At 40.9% G+C, this 17,431-nt stretch overlaps 1 protein-coding gene across 1 annotated transcript; it reads right to left on the reverse strand.

Moving 5' to 3' along the window:
- Nucleotides 1-1,360: 1,360 nt before the first annotated feature.
- LOC132570565 (programmed cell death 1 ligand 2-like) lies at nt 1,361-16,816 on the reverse strand. The gene is made up of 6 exons (XM_060237371.1): nt 16,670-16,816; nt 10,789-10,857; nt 6,473-6,832; nt 4,068-4,358; nt 2,550-2,690; nt 1,361-1,557 (listed from the first exon to the last, which is right to left on the reverse strand). The coding sequence occupies exons 1-6, from the start codon at nt 16,695-16,697 to the stop codon at nt 1,475-1,477; spliced, it is 972 nt and encodes a 323-aa protein (XP_060093354.1). The 5' UTR covers nt 16,698-16,816; the 3' UTR covers nt 1,361-1,474.
- Nucleotides 16,817-17,431: the final 615 nt, after the last annotated feature.

Consider the following 17,431-nt stretch of genomic DNA (forward strand, 5'->3'; position numbering starts at 1 on the left):
TGATGGAAAATTTAGTATGGACCCCAGTCAAATCAGACAAGCAAACAGTTTTAAATCAGTGCTTGTGACGTTACATTCTCTAATGCTGTAACTTATGTATCTTGTGTTATCCTGATTCTTGAAGTATACATTTGCAGAGTTTTTGGTATCTCATGCTCACCCTGCAAACAAGCTGCCCCATATGTTCTAAACATGTCAAATACTTGATTGTAAACTTGAGTTTTAGCTACCTCAAATGGCTCTGCTTGTGGAATGGGGCTTTCCTACTTCCCCGTTCCTGCTGTAGCGCCCTGTACTTTCTGAATAGCTATTGCTCATTGTTAGTCAAGGAACCCTTTGGAACAGTACCGAATGCGGCACAGGACGTGTGAGCAGGAATGAACAGTCTGTGAAATTTGGGAACCCCCTTAATGTGATAAGAAGTGCCTTATCAGGCATTTTTAAACCTGTGATTCCAAGCAAATGTGACTATGATAGGGTTGCCAGCTTTGGGTTGGAAAACTCCTGGAGATTTGGAGGCGGGGTGGAGCCTGCAGAGGAGAGAGCTCAGTGTGGTATAATGATATAAAATGTATGCCCTCCAAAACAGCCAATTTCTCTAGGGAAACTGATCCTCTGTTGTTTGGGGATCAGTTGTAATTCTGGGAAATCTTCAGGTATCACCTGGAGGTTGGCAACCCTAACTATGATGTGGGTGTTGCAGTGCATTACACAGGAAATCACCTGGGGTGTTGAGAGGTTACTAAAACGCATTCTTTGTACTGCCATCCCACCTATAACTGGGTCCTGCAGCTTAAAACTAGGCCATTTTGTGTTCTAAGTGCTGCATATACGTATCATCTCAGTAATCCTTACAAGGACTGCTTTCAATAGGCCTGTACTGATGATCTCATGTTGTAGACTGAGGTTGACAGAGAGCAGCTTGCCTAAGGCCACACACTTCTAATGTTTGTCACTGAGTGAAGACATCAGGACACAAACGAGCTTCAAATTTTTCCCCTGTCGCAAGTAACAAAGTAGGAAGGATGCCATTTTGATTACCATATTAATTCACCTCCTATAATGTAATCTCTTTAATACATAAATAATCACAAAAATTCAGATACACAGTACACAGTACAGAACATTTGAAACACACTCAAGTAACCTTTTAAACTGCTAAGCAATAATACTGACAAAAAACAGAAGCACAGTTTACCTCTCAAGTGCTGCAACTTCCTGATTTGTTTTTCTGAAAAGGAAATATGGAAAGTGCAGAATTGAGTTCTTCCATGGGTGTGATCCAAATCTCCTCAGAGGAATAGTGGAAGGAAAAGGGGCATTCCCCATTGAATGCATATCTCATGCGATGAATATGATTATGATGCAGGTGCCAAAGTGTCCCCAAGTTCTAGCTGTTTGCATCATTGTGCAAGTCTTGCAGATTTGGATTACCCTTCAGATTCAGAAATAACACATGGAGAATCCTGATTTGTCATATTAAAGGAGTGCTAGTAATTTTCAAACTGAGATCTGCTTCTTTTGCCCTTGAGTGGTGGGAAACATTCCTACAGTTTCCTAAAAGTGAAAGAAGATGAGAATTACTGTTGCTTTTCACATGTTTAGCCACACATTTGCATAGTTTTTCAGCTGTAAAATCCTAGAGTCCTTCACTAAACATGATCCTATTTCTATTCTAATTTTATGTTATACTTATTAAACATTCTCTGTAGCTTGCTACAGACAAAAAAAATTACAGACTCCTAGCTTTTCTCAAAGAAGTGAACTAAAGCAAATTTACAGAACAAGGATCTCAATGTATGAAATATTTTAAATGCATACATTCAGTAAACCAGGCATATAGTCATATCCTCCAAAAGAAGTATAGAGTTCTGATAAGGGGCCAAAAAAAATCAACAGTTATAGAGAAAAGTACACATGTTTATTACAAAAATGTATAAAAACCTTATAGGGGCCCAAATGAAGCCTCATAAAATCATCAAAGTGACAGATGTCATTTTGTTAAGCCATTCTTCCTACATAAATTACTACTTTCCCAATTATTTGGAACTGACATTTTAGCTGCACAATGAAAGTTGCCAGTTACATTTTTTCTTTATAACACAGCTTTTAAGTGTTTTAACATGACACTATAGCACATGAGGATTTTGCAGAACGTTAAGGAACTTCTTGAATAAGAAAGATTTGCATTGCCTTCTAAGGACTTTTGAGGATCACCTTAATATTTGGGTTATTACTGAGAAAGTTTGCTCTGTATCCTGGTAAACTTTACGAGTGATAAACTACTTAGAGTATGACTTCTGAAGAATTTAGTGGGTGGGAAATTGATGTAGGAAGAAACAACTTCTAGATGAAAATATAGTATGAGTAAGATCAGCCTGGACAATGGAACCATGTTTGGTGTATAAATCAGATGTGAAACAACTTTCATTCGATATGTGAACCAAAAGCCACCTAACAGAGATATGAGCAGACAGCTGCTTTAAAGACTGAAATGATGGTAGGTTGGCAGAGCAGGACAGGAGAGAACAAAATACATCATTTCTTACCTTGAATGCACAGATTTGTGGATGATTTTCTCCTTATAACTTTAAACACAAACACTGCTAGAAAAGATAACACCAGCAAACAAAGTGGGATCAATAAAACGAGCCTTTTTTTGGACCCGATAGTCAATTCACTCATATAATCTGTAAACAAGAAAATTCAATGTATTGTTTACACATAAATTGCCAAATTAAGCCAAAGCACCTTGACTTAATCAATGTGGGATAAAAGCCAATTTCTACAATCCTTGCTCTGGCAGCTGTCCTGTATGCTGACAGTGAGCTGTTGGTAGCAGGAGTGCAAGAGGTTGCAGGAAGGCCAATGGTACAGCCAAAGCTATATGTGCATTGATATTAGACCCCCTCCTACCAATGCTTGGCACAAACTGATTCTAAGGCTGTCATAAAAATGTTTGTAAACAGCATTCTTTGTTTCCTGGTGCTCCTTGTTCAATTACTGTTCCATCTCCATGGCAGAAGCAACTCTAAATATCAGCTTCATTGTGTCAATGATCAAGACTGATTTCTAGTCTGCAGTATAGTGGTTTTGCATGATTCTTGCTCAGTGATCCCCAACATGGCATCAGTGGGCACCCTGACATCTGCCAATGTGTTTTCTGGTGCCCATTTGTCTCTTCCCCAAAGCAAATAGCTAGTCCTGGCTTTCCTTTACCTTAGTGGAGAAGGAGGTGCTTCAGAAGATCCTGCTAGGCATCACCTATGGGTCTGCAGGGATCACCCATTTAGAAACAGAAGGATGCTTAGCTTGGAACCTCTCCTCCATACAAACTTACACACAAACAACCTCTGAGGATTGGTACTGCCTGCCTCAATAGCCATTTTATGGTAGCATCCACTATATATCCTCAAAATACCGAAAATGCTTATAAGAGCTGGGGTCCAGTGTTCCCTCTAAGCTGAGTTAGTGTGAGCTAGCTCACAATTTTTTAGCCTCCAGCTCACACATTTTTGTCTCGGCTCAGGAAAAATGGCTCCAGAGCAAACTAATTTATGTAGTAGCTCACAACTTTAATGCCAGTAGCTCACAAAGTAGAATTTTTGCTCACAAGACTCTGCAGCTTAGGGGGGACATTGCCGGGGACCCTGTTCTAGTTGTTCGTATGGAAAACATACCAGTGTGTAAATGTTTACTGCTTGTGATCCCTTCAGAGTTTCAGATCATATACCTCAGAAAACCAGGGAAGTATAAGATGTTTGAGGTTTTCATTTCTATATATAGGAAACCCAGTTCCAGAATTCCATCTTTGCTAATACATCACAGCAGGTAAAACAGCAGTATCCTGTGCTTATCAGTGACAAAAGAATTTTTCAGGGAGCTGGAAGTGGCATGAGGAAGCCAGCCTTGCTCATGATACACACAATGGTTGTTTCCCCTCCCTGTTCTGCTGCTATCTCTAATCAAAAAGATTTTGCAACTGTTGGCACTAATTTAATATAAAATGTCAAACCCCTGCATAACCAAATGCAGATTATTATGTGAAATCACAGCCGAATTTTTACCTAACTGAAATGCTGATACATATGCTGAAGTTTTTTCATTCAGTTTTTTATTCCAAAATACACAGGTGTAGTTTCCACTAATGTTTTGTTTGACTCGCAGGATACTGGTTACATTGAACAGTCCTTCATCAGTCAGTTCAAAAGTAGTGTTTGCAGCCATGCTGACATTAGGATTCCTCCCATCGTGCCAGGATACTTCAGCCAGGGGATACCCTTCTGACTGACAAATTAAAATCAGGCCCTCTTCCTCGGGATCTTTTATTTTCTGGATGTTTATTCTTCTGTATGGAGCTGCAGAAGAAGTAGAGCACAATAATGACTTAGACATTGTGTGCACTATTATTTGGAAAGCAGTTTCATTTTAGCTGGGGCTAATTTTTTGTTGTTGTTCAGGCGCACAGTCGAGTCCGACTCTTTGTGACCCCATGGACAAAGTCACGCCAGGCCCTCCTGTCTTCCACCATCCTCTGAAGTCTGCTCAAAATCTGCTAATTTTTACTGTCCTTATAATAATGGAACTCTCTTGTGGTCTATTGAATGCTTTGATATTTACCCACAACAATGGATCTCTTGGCTTAAAAGTATTCCAGGGTGTTATATATGTGATCTGAATTGTGTTCAATATATGGAGTTCTTGCCTGCCTCATTTGATCCTGGAAGACTGTCCTTGGGGACTTGGGAACAACGGGCAGTAGGATCCAAATTCCTGCTGTCCTGCTCCAATCACAGACCCCCTGCTGGTTTGAAAGGTCCAATAGGATGCTAGTGTGGAAACCTAGAATGTATATATCAGGGGTGGCCAACAGTAGCTCTCCAGATGTTTTTTTTGCCTACAACTCCCATTAGCCCCAGCCAGCATGGCCAATGGCTGGGGCTGATGGGAGTTGTAGGCAGAAAACATCTGGAGAGCTACCATTGGCCACCCCTGGTATATATAGTTGGCCCTGTTGACTCAGTAGTTAGCCTTACGGGATAGTATAGGGCTCTACTATATCTAATAAAGAGTTATCACTACCACCTTGCCTCTTCATTGCATGGAACCCACTATACTATACAGGGGGATGGAGGGAATCATAGCTGAATGGTAGAGTTTTGCATGCAGAAACTTCCAGGTTCAGTTCCTGGCCCCTCTGGTTAAAAGCATCCCAGACACCAGGTGATGGGAAAGGCATTTCTTTGTTTGAGACCCTTGAACGCTTCTGCCAGTCGGGGATGGAGTGGGGAATAGTGTGCTAGTAGAGTAGCCAATAGTCTGATTCCGTACAAAGTGACTTTATACGTTCATCAACATATGACAGCATGAGATAGAGCTTTAACAAGACATGTTGCTAGGCAAGAAAGGGCACATTCTTGAGAATACTCAAGATTAAATTGCAAAATTTTCAAAAGTACCACGGTATTTTAAGAGGATTTGTCATGGTTCCCTTTTTATACCTTATATGATACTTTTGAAGAATAATATATATGATCTGAAATGTGTGTGGGAGAGACCTAAACACAACATGAGACAACTATGACTTTAATTTAAAGCACATCAGCCTCTGTGCTCAAATAAAACTTGTATTACTTCAGTGCTGCAAGTAGGCATAGTTATTAATAATCTTCACTTAGTTTGGCAACACAGCTGTCTACATGGTAGAGGAGGGAACAATGGTGGGACGTATGAGCTATGCCATTTGCCTGACTCAAAGTGTGAGGTAATTGTACCGGTTTCCCATATCACATCATACTTTATTTTCCACAAAATGTCTGAGTCACTGAACTGAAATAAAGAAAAACATATGTGTGTGTTCCCCACAATAAATGAGAAGTTAGTCCAAGTTCTTGAGGGCCCATGGGTCTGATGTTATGACTGCAAAGCTGATTTCATGCTGCTGTTGTGACCTACGCTACTCTATTATGCAAAGTGGAGAAGTGGCCCTCTTCCAAGATTTGCCATGACATGGGCATTGATAAGAAATAGTGGCCATCCAGTGGGGTATTTCAAGTATCCTGAATGTGAGCCACACCCACTTACCAGTATTAGGTTGACCCATTTTGCCTGGTCTGGCAGAGGAGATGCCAAGTCTTCAGAAAAGCAACAGTTTAGAACTTAAGCTGAAGAGCTCAGGCAGAATTCTGGGATGCTTGAACTGACACTATTCTGGAAGATGCACTGCCTCCCTGGATGCTTGTTTCTTCACCCCTATAATATATAAAATCTGTTCATTTGTATTTTTAAAAAGCTGTTTTATAATAATTACTTTCCTTACAAATGAACACAATACAGACATGATAGACTAAACTTCCAGTATTTTTTCTTCTAAAGGAATCTAATACCTCAAAGGATGGCCCAAATGACCTACTGTTCAGGGAAGACAGAATATCAAACAATATTGTTTTCCTCATGGTGTGCAGCCACCAACCTTTTACTTCCAGAATAATGTACTTGTAATCAGCCTCTCCATAGTTAATGACACAGAGGAAAGAGCCAGCATCTGTGATCTTTACACTGCTGATACTGAGTGCTGAATACCCCATTTGTAATTCTTCATGCAGTAGGGTGGCTCGCCCTCTGTAGTCTGGATCTTGCAGTGTGAGGTCTTCCTGCCCCTTGTGGAGCTTGTAGATTTCTTTTTCTTCTTGTTTTGGTGATTTTTTCCCCCACAAAATGCTTAACATTTTAAAATTTAATTGGGAATTGACTGGAAAACGGCACCTCAGTATCACATTGCTCCCATACTCCACAGAGTACTGAGGTTGAAGAACTTCCACTGTGAATAAAGCTAGGGCACAAAAGCACAGTGTTATTATTCATAAAGCAAAACATTACAAATATACAAAACAAAATATTACTATAAAAGAGAGGCACCTGCAAGGACTTGTAGGGAGCATTTTGTTTTCCTTTCCCCCACTATTTTCCCTTTCCCTCTTGTAGCCTCTCCTATTTCCCTGCCTCCTCTCTTTCTCACACACAAGACAACCTACCAATCTTGTTCTGTCTTCAGCTTTCCCTCCTTCCCTCCCTCTTGCAGCTTCTACCCAAGGAAACTATGGCTCAGTAGCGGCCCCCAGGTTCAATTTTGCAGTGGGGAACCAGCAAGGACTTGCAAGGAGCATCTCACTTTCCCTCTCCCACATTATTTTTTTTCTTCCTGCTTCCAATGCCCATTATATACCTTTCTCTGCTTCTTTCTCTCCTTCCAACCCCATCAGCCAACCTACCTCTTTTTATCTGCCTGCCGTCTTTGGCTATATTGATATATATTTACATCATGTGTGCTGCTTACATCATTCTCCTCTCCTCCATTTTATTCTCACAACTGTGTGAAGTTGGTTAGGCTAAGAAAGTGTGGCTGGCCCAAATCACCAAGTGAGCTTCCCTGGCAGACTGGGGATTTGAACCTGGAGCTCCCAGATCCTAGGCTAAAACTCTAACCACTGTATATCACATTCTCTGTTGTGGGATGAATGCTGTTGAACAGAAGTGAACAGTCAGACCTGGGTGAATCACGCAAGTCATGTAGTATCAAGTTGTACAGTGACTGCTGCTGGTTTTGGTCCCACTGAGACTTCTCTCAAAGGCCAGAACAGCCTTGGAAAGGACCCTGTCATTTCCTCTTGCCTTTTGCTAACAGAAACCAAGGCTTCAACTAGCAATATTGTTGTGGTAGCCTAGCAAGTGCCACAGAGGGCATTTGTTTCTTAAAAGTACAGGTGCTGCTTCTATTATTTTGAGGGCTTTTCTCAGATTTGTAGAGTCTGTTTTGTCTATTCATGGCTTCAAATTCTAGTTTAAGTATCCATAGATTTGGGCATTTTCATAATTATATATATTGATGATAGTGAATGGAAGGTCTTCACAGACAGATATTTTTAGTTACCATGTGGATTTCAATTCTAAGTTTATTTTTTAAAAGGAAGACTTCTGTGGAGTTCTTTTACTGTCAAAGTGCCCTTTCCTATATTCCTCAGCAGTATAGCATTGCTGTAGCTTGGCAGTTTCCTATACTTCTCCAATAATGTAGGAAACTCAAGGTGATGTGATAGGAATCAAGCCATTCAAATATCCTGGTGAGACAACAGTGACATGGTAATTGTGTTGCTTTATGAGAGCAACTCACTATAATGTACAAATGAGCCCTTTAAAGGGATTCCTTGGCAATGGGTGACAGATTGCTTACCATTGCCTTATTTTTCAAAACAATTCTTGTATAATTGTTGTCTCAAATGTAGAATTTCTATAAAGCCAATTTTCATGCATATTCAAAAAGGCTGATCAAACACACTTCAAGAAATATAATGGAATAGTTGAGACAGCCTCTTTCTGTCTGTCTTGTGACTGAATATGCTCAATATCCATCCTTTAAGCTGTTTGTGTTAGGAAAGTAAACAACTCTACAGAAGTTTTTACTATGTAAAAGCGGACCGTAAAGAAGGGTTTTAAAAAAATTAGAATTATTCCTGACTGGGAGAGTATTAAAAGGATGTTCAGGTGTCAGCAATTATGAAAAGGTTGCTTCCCAAAGCCCTAGTGTGCGTCAACAGATGTTACTTTGAAACTCCCTGTTCTTGTGTTGATGCCTGTTTCTCCCCTGGATTAGACTTGTGCCAGGATGGAGCAAGAAAGCTCTGACCTGTAGAGGATGAAAAGGGAGAGATAGAAGGGAATAAAGGAACAAGTCCTAAATAAATCATGCCAGCTGATAAAGAACAAGAAATCCCAGGGGAAAGCTTGGGGAAATAAGACCCAGTGCTTTGCCCAGAATACAAACACTGAGAAGTGATCAGACCACAATCAGAAACTTTCAGTAATTATATCAGTTTGTCCTGGGCCTCATTGCTCTAAGCTTAGACATACTGAAAACATCACCTGAAACTACCCTGGTAAGTATTATTATATATGGATTTGCCCAAAGAATCTGACACTTTCTGCCCTGTTTTGTCCATCTTCTGTGATTTATGGACCTAAAGTAATCCAGGTCTGAGACAGTCTGGATTAATTTAAATTCTGCTGCTTCCAAGCCCAGCAAGGACAGAATCCTTCCCCAAAGCATGCTTGTGTCTGGCACCCAGTATATGGTACTATTTCCCCCTCTTGGATTTACTAGCTACCCAGGCAACTGGATATTCAACACAGGCTTTGGATTCTCCACTGGTAGCTATTTTCTTCCACACTGACCCTTAGCTCCATGCCTTCTCCCCTCCAAAAAAAAAGCCTAGAATGGTTTTTGTGGGTTTTTTTGTTTCCACAGGACATCAACATGCAATTAATTCCAAGTTTCCCCTCTGTCAGAGTGATTTTCTCGAAGCATACCTTGGTACAATACTTTTGAAAAGATTGTACTCAAACCATGATCAGTCACTGTGTAGATGGGAAAGTATAGGTTTTCATATCTCCTTGTCCACATCTGCTGCTATGTCCCCTCATGCCCACCATTCTCCCCAGCACCTGACATTTTGTGCTGGCTCCTGCCACTGGGCAACACCAAAGAAAGAAGGAGATATGGTGCCCTTATCAGAGAGTGCCAGGAGGCAGTGAAAGAAGTGCTGCTCAGCAGGTACAGCACAGTGCAGGCACACAAGGTATGGGATAGGTATAGCTGACATCATCATTTGCTGGTGTTGGGTAAGGTTCTATTCATTCAACAGCTGTGCACCTACATGGTGCTGCAGACTTGGGATCTCTGTAGGACTGCCAATCAGCAAATGGGGGCAGGGGGTCCTGTGGTTTGGGTCATCAGAAAGCAGGGGGGGCATGTCTGCTGGGCCTTCCATTATTCCATATGGAGACCAATTCCCATGGTATAATGGAGAATTGTTCCATTTGGGGCTCGGGGGGGCTGTTTTTTGAGATAGAGGCACAAAATTTGCAGCATAACATCCAATGCCTCTCCTCAAATCACCCTCCAAGTTTCAAAGGGATTGGACCAGGGAGTCCAATTCTATGAGCCCCAAAAGAAGGTGCCCCTATCCTTCATTATTGCAGTTCCTTTAAATGTGATGACCAGAACTCCCTTTGGAGTTCAGTTATGCTTGTCACAACCTTGCTGCACCCCAGTGTCTCCTGGCTCCACCCCCAGATATTTAGTTAATTGGACTTGGCAACCCTATACCTCTGTCACCCTCTCCCGATACTTTCCAGTAAAGGCACTGCATCCCCTTCCCCCTTCAGCAACACTCTGTGGCAGGAGCTAGAATCTTCCCGGGAAGTGAATGCTCGAGTCATTATTGGCACCAGGACTATTAGCCTGTCCCTTTGCCAGTCTTAAAACCCAACCTAGCACTCCTATGGATAGACAGAGAGGCTATGGTGGGAGGGGATAGTTTTTCCACTTCAGGTTTCTGAGGTCACTTTCCTGGGTATGGGGTTCTGCTCGAAGAAAAACTGGGTCATATTCTCATGGATCCATTTTGTTTCTTGTGTGAATTTTTTTTTCTTGTGTACACAGCATTTAAATGAATGGAACTTAAGCAACAGCATCTATGTGCTGTTCTATATCCCTCCCCCCACAGTGAGGGACCTGTTGTCTACTTCTTTGCTCACCTGAAAAGTTTGAATTCTTTATTTAGATTTCCTGCAACCTTTCTGTTTTTTTCTCCCTGACATTGGAAATTAGGAATTTGGATTAGCAATCCAAGCCCATTAAGGTTGTTTTGAAGCTCTTGGGCTAAATCCAAGTGAAATGAACCGTTCTCTGGAGACTTTCTGATGAAAAACTATCCAAGAAAGTGCTCTCACCTGTCATCAAATGAAGCTGGATATCAAGTAACATAACTGGCAGGAGCTTGAACATTTTCCTTGACATATCTAAAAGACAATGTTAACTTCATAAATATTCTCAAGTATGTCAGAAGGTCAACACATAACAAAGTGTTTTGAAATGTTGTTGCATATGAAAGGCTTCATCCTAATAACTGGATTGCCAGAAAGCAAATGGCTGTTTCCTCCTTAAGTACTGCTTTAAGTTCTTAAGTACTTAAGAAATGGCTGTTTCCTCCTTAAGTACTGCATTCTTAAGGGAACAGAATGTATAATATGCATTAAGTGCCAAAAACATTCAGTGTAACATCATTCTGTAAAGTTACAACAATTTCACATGATGGAAATAAAGCTAAAACCAGACAACTGCCTTTCACCCATCTTCATATATTCAAAGAAGCCTCCAAGATGATACCAGCCACATGCACTGTGTGATGGTCTTCAAGAACAGTTGTTCTACAATGATGCCATCTTGGGCAATGCAGATATTGGGCACTAATCAGGGCAATGCAGATATTGGGCACTAATTCAGAGGTATCCCCATACTGCCACCAGAAGTCTCACAAATACTAAGGAAGAAAAGTGGCCTATTTTTACAACATTTTCCACCAGTAAATTATAGCATCCAAGGCAGGACTCTTAGTCTGCCTTAGCAATTAGCTGGCCTTACACTACAGGAAATGTGGGACTGAGCAGCTTCCATCCTTGGTAGTTAGCATAAGATTATATTGATTCAGCTGAAGACCCCAACTCCTGTCCCATTATTTCCTAGTTCAGTTTCACCTGCTTGACTCTGAAGAAGACCCATTCTTCCAAAAGCATCGGCACAGATAAAGGGGGAAAGTGCGCTGCATTATAGAATGCATTAAAAGTTGATGTGTGAGTATATGCACAAAAGACATGTGTGTGCACAATGGATGCAATTGATAGTATGAATGAGACTGGCCGACACTTATTTAATTCATTTATACCCCATCTTTCTCCTCTAAAGAGAACTCAAAGCAGCTTACATCATTCTCCTTTTCGCCATTTTATCTTCACAGCCCTGTAAGGTAGGATAGGATGAGACAGTGTGACTGGTTTCCATGGCAGAGTAGGAATTCAAACCTGGGTACCGTAGCTACTAGTCCAACACTCTTAACCACTACACTGCATTGGCCATACCGAATCAGACCAATTGTCAGTCTTTTTAAGAGATTTGCATTTGAAAAAAAAAACCCTAGTTTTTTACATTCAGATTTTGGGAAGGACATAAATACTGTTATTCAGGGGTATACACATCCTACAATACCCATTTTGGGATTTTGGTCAATTTTTCCCCTGATATTCTGGAATAATTGAGGTTTCATTATTCCCTCTGTGGGATTTTTTTAGGGGGGCTGTTTTTCAATCCAATGACCCCAAAATTACAGGGGACCAACTACTGTATGTCCACTAAGTACCCTGCCCTCACATTTCAAGAGAATTGGACCAAGGGTTCCAATTCTACATGCTGTTGAGTAAGGTGACCTCAGCCATCGTGCTTGTCCTATGGAAAAAATTCTATGCTTTCTCCAGGTAAAAGCCAATAGCCAAACGCACAACAGCAAGCAACTACTGGCCAAAAGCCTCCCAAGGCAAAGAGAATCAACAAGCCCAACAAAACCAAAATCAAACCAGAAAAACCTGGTAGGTCAACAGAACAATGTCAAACCAGAGTATCCAAGCCAAACCAACTGAAGCAAGGGACACTTGCAAGCTCAACAGAACCAGTGTCAAGCTGCAGAAGTCAAAGTGAACCCAGGACCAATGTGGAAAACCTAACAATCAATCCTAAACCAGAAAATTCAAGCTAAACCTACCTGACAAGCTGGTACCAAAGCAGACAGCCACATCTGGCAACACACTGAGACACTGATATAACTTTCCCAAAGAAGGCTTCAGAAAGTTCTCTCTCTGCAGTCTGCTTCCTGACATGCACAAGGAGCCTCAGGAACGACAGCTGTCCTTCAACACTGGTCCTTTTTTATAGCATAACTCCTAATGTGGATTTTATACAGTGCCAGTCCAATTGGATAACTTCCCTGTTGTTTCTTTCTACTTGTGAATTTTAAGATTTAAGATATGGAAGAGTTTTTCCCCAACCCCCCCAGCACAGACTGAGAGGAGGCAGGCACAAATTCAAATACATGCTTGCTTCACTCATTCTCAAAATCCAGGGCTTTGCAGTTGAAGAGAAGACCAATTGCTTAACCTTCCAGGGGAGCAGATATGAGCAGTGCAGGTTGACAATGTTGCCTGTCCAGGGAAAAACACATTCAATATGCACATTCGTTAGAGGGCAGGAGAGGAACAACCCACAAGAGAGGCTTGGTCAGACTGTCTCTTTCCTGGCATACTAGCAAAAAAGAAAACCAAAGAAAACAAGTTTTACAAAGAACCAGAAAGAAAACAAAGCCTTTATTGCCGGACCTGCTATAACCACCTAGCAAAAACTTAGCTGAATTAACTCTAGAGAGATCATTTTTAATAAATCCAACTTCCATCAAATACAATATGCTACTAATATTCCATCCTATTTGAGGGGACCAATAAAAATGACAGATTTTATTATCCTGCTACAACAGTTGTTCTTGTTCACTTAAGGAAAGGTGGCCCTTAGCATCAGAGTAAGATAAACAGGTAGATGATCCTTATCCATGAAATCTTGATTTTAGAAGGCTATCATCAACTGCAGCTAGGTCTTTTTCTTTCATGGACAGAGGAAATCATGAATGTTTCTTAAAGGCCAAACCAGTATTTTCCCTTGCCTTAAGCAAAAGCTGCTTATGGTTGTCAGAGAATCAATAGATTCTCTTTCCCATTTCATCCTAGGAGTGGGGGGAGATCCTTAGGCTTATGTAGCTGAGTATATTTAGTAGAGAACAGAGGGGTAATAGTTGGAACTTTTAAAAAAATATATCTGGGGAAACTGCCATGTGAAGGCAACCATGCAACGTTAATCATAATCCGAGGCAGAATACTGGGTGAAGTAAAGAGAAGCATTGGTCTATGAGCATGAATAGAGCCTGTCAGTCTTTCATAATATTTGGAGTCAATATTTTCGAAACTTTGACATACTAATGCAGCTAAGTGCTCTCTGATCAGAGGCTGGTTTTCCCAATTAATAATTCGTCCTTTAAAAGTACAGATCTTCAAAACAACTCTGTATGGTTCTAAAATGGTCTTTTACTTTACATTATTCCAGGGCAGTATACCTGGCTTGGAAAGATCTCTCATGTCTTTCTCCATGTTAGTAGAAGTTGCTGAATTCTGATATTGCTTGTTTGGTTAAAGTGGTTAGGGTATCTATTTCTCATAAATTTTCTACAATCTCTGAGCAATCAAATATGTCCGTGATGCTAATATATTAAAACAGAGGTGTACCCATTAGCTACCTGAAAAAGTTCAGCTGGTTCATAAAATCCATCTGAGGAGGGCATAACATTAATGTGGGCCAGAGTCCAAAGGATTATGGTCTCCTGCCAAATTGCCCTCCTCTTCTACAAACAGGGAATCCTCAATACTATCAGTATTCTCTTGCAGAACCTGAAACCTATTATTAGTCTTAACACTGACTTTTTAAAAGGCCTCAAGTTAGTTTGTTTGTAGTACAGCATGGGAGAGTCATCAAAAAGGCAGCCTTACAGATTATAAGTGAATGAATACAAATTAAAATAATTATTAACAGAAAAGAAGAAAAGACTATCAATACAAATACAGGTACACATACTAAAGCAAATTGGTAATTTAGCAAGGCAACTGTAACAGACTGTTAAGAAAAAGAAATAATAATAAAATATATGTAATGCAGATCTTCTATTGCCTATCAACATCTAACAACCTTCCTCTCTCAACCCACATGGCTAATTACGCTAAAACTAAAGTTAGTGTCTTCACAAAGACCTCTTTGATTAGAACAGACATGGTAATATTGAACTACAGCTTTTGATTTAAAGGATTACAGATATCTTTTTTTTTTTCATTACACCTCCATCATTAGATAAACCAGGTTTGTCAGCACTCAACATCAACCTATATATTGCACTTCCATGTAGGTAACTGAGCCTCAGTGCTGTTTTCTAAATGAAAAGCTGCTTTGAGAGGAAGAAATTTGAAGCACCAGGGAGGGATGCTTTCCCACACACCACTTCCATGCTCCAAAAAACTCCTTCAAATGGCTTATTCCCATTTTTAAAGTCCCCTTCGTACATGCATTTTGATTCCAAGGAAGGAAAGAATAACTAAGGACAATTCAGAGTGAGGAAATAGCATGTGATAAAGAAGTGAAGCATGTTTTCCTCCATCACATCTCCTCTGTCAATTGCATCCCCCCAAAACAAAAAATGGTCTGGTGGAGGGGAAGGAGATACAGGAGCAAGGGAAATGGCTGCTATATTGGTAGAAACAGGAAGCTCCAAATTTTAGCACCCAAACAGCAGCCAATCCATCTTTTGATGCAATCTTTCACAACACTTCACAGCAAAGCAGGTTTGGAAAATATTGGAGAAAAGCCAGGGAAACCCGAGGAGGTGCACTAATGCACTATGATGTCGTGGGGAAGCAGGAAAAAGGCCAACTCTCAACAGCAGATAACTAAGGCAAATGACCTGTTTGGAAATGGCTTCTGTCAGCATGTTTTACCTTCCGTAAAAGAGGAATCCACTACTAGAAGCACCTCTGACTTGCAGTACCACAGACGCTACCCCTCAGGAGAGAATAAAGAGTCTTCTCCAGATAAGAGAAGGACTCAAGGTAGCTAATCACTCTGTGCTCTCTGCTTTGTATGAAGGCAAGTTTGAATTGTCAAAGTGAGTCATTACTTTGAAGGGGGAGAATATATGCAGTGTCACATCCTGGAACAAGGAAATTCCCTTCAAGCATTTACCAGACATTGAGTTAGTGTAATTTAGAACGGGAGATCTGAGGCTTCTGTTCACAAATGACAGACACCAAGGAAATCACATATTTGCATGCAGACATCATCAGAATGGGATTTCTTCAGCGTTATCAGTTTGGAGATGATTAAGTAAAATGACCAAATGTTAAAATTCAAGCCAATATAGATTCATTCCACTGCCCTGGCATAACCTGGTTTCTCCCACCCCTGCTAGTACTTTAGGTCCTTAGATTTCTAATAGTATTTACATAATTGTTGTTGGATACTCTCTGAATAGCCTCTCTGATAAAAGACACAACCAAATACTGAACAAATAAGACATCCATTTAAAAATGCCATAGGGTTTGTTTTTTTTTTTTAAGTGTTAAGTTCACATCCTCTGGTCCACCAATATTTGATCTGTTCCTCTTTTTTAAAAATCAATTTTCCTTTCCTGTGTCCCTTGTTATAAACAAGATTAACAACCCTTCCCCACCCCCCACCCCATGTTTGTACTGTCAACAATTACTGCTATGGGTGAAGCCATTCACAATGCTCCAACTTTAGGACTGCCTTTATTCTAGACATTCACAAGAACCCCACACCTTGTACAGCTGATGTGGGTTCAGATGCTCAAGGTGAGGCTTGTAAGAATCCTAGAACTGACAGAGAGCCTCTTCTGAGATAGAGAGGACTGTGCAGCTATGCTCGCGGCTATAATTTTTATACACAATTAAAGCTAGATCAAATACACGCATTTGTCAATAGTTACCAGGTCAGAGTATTTACCACTTTTCTCTGTAGGTCTCATATTCTTTATATCAATATTTTTTTTGCAAAACCAAATACTTGGTCTCAAATGCATTACAAATACTTTAGTACTATATTAGCAGCATTATATTAAAGTCAGATCTTCATCACAGTGAATTTGTTCAGATTTTCCCCAGGCAAAAGAACACTGACCTGATCGAGAAAGGCAGGCAGGAATCATACTTCTTTCTCAGCAGCTTCTTAAGGAAATGTGTAATCTGAAAGGTCAGATACTATTTAAACCAGCCCTCTCTGGAAAATCTCTTTGAGGAAATTAGAAGTTTGTGGTTTCTCTTTCATTTTTGCTTGTTTTGCGTCTCAGCCAGCAAGGTTTGAAACATGATTTCCAGCTCTGCGTTGGAAAATACATACTTCAAGATTTTGGGGTTGGAACCTGAGGTAGGCAGGTTTGTGGAGGGGAGGGACTTCAATGTCATAGAGTCCACCTTCCAAAGTGACCATTTTCTCCAGGTGAACTGAACTCTGTTGCATGGAGATCACTGGTGTTCCCAAAAAACCTTCAGTGATCACCTGGAAGTTGGCAAATCTAGTTTGAAAGAGTTGCCAGGTCTAGTTTGAAATAGAGTTGCCAGGGGACATGCCTCCTCCCCTGCAGGGGACTTTGGGAGGTGTTCCTGGAAGGGGAGGGGATGTCCCCAATGTGATGACATCACACAGAAGTGATGTCATCATGCTGGGGACCAGCACCCTGCAAGCCTGAACTCCAGAAGAGAGTTCAGGCATGCAGCTGGCTGCTGCCTCCCTCCCCCTAAGATTAAAAGGTTCCTCCATCTGGTTGGTGGGCTACCTGCTTTCACCGATCAGTGAGAGGGCCTTTTTACAGGATGGGAAGGAGAGGGGTGGCCCCTTGTGGTAGCTCTTGAGGGTGGGGCAGGCGACCTCGAAATTGGGGGA

Source organism: Heteronotia binoei, chromosome 4 (genome assembly GCF_032191835.1).
Source record: "Heteronotia binoei isolate CCM8104 ecotype False Entrance Well chromosome 4, APGP_CSIRO_Hbin_v1, whole genome shotgun sequence".
In the NCBI taxonomy this organism is placed as follows: domain Eukaryota; kingdom Metazoa; phylum Chordata; class Lepidosauria; order Squamata; family Gekkonidae; genus Heteronotia; species Heteronotia binoei.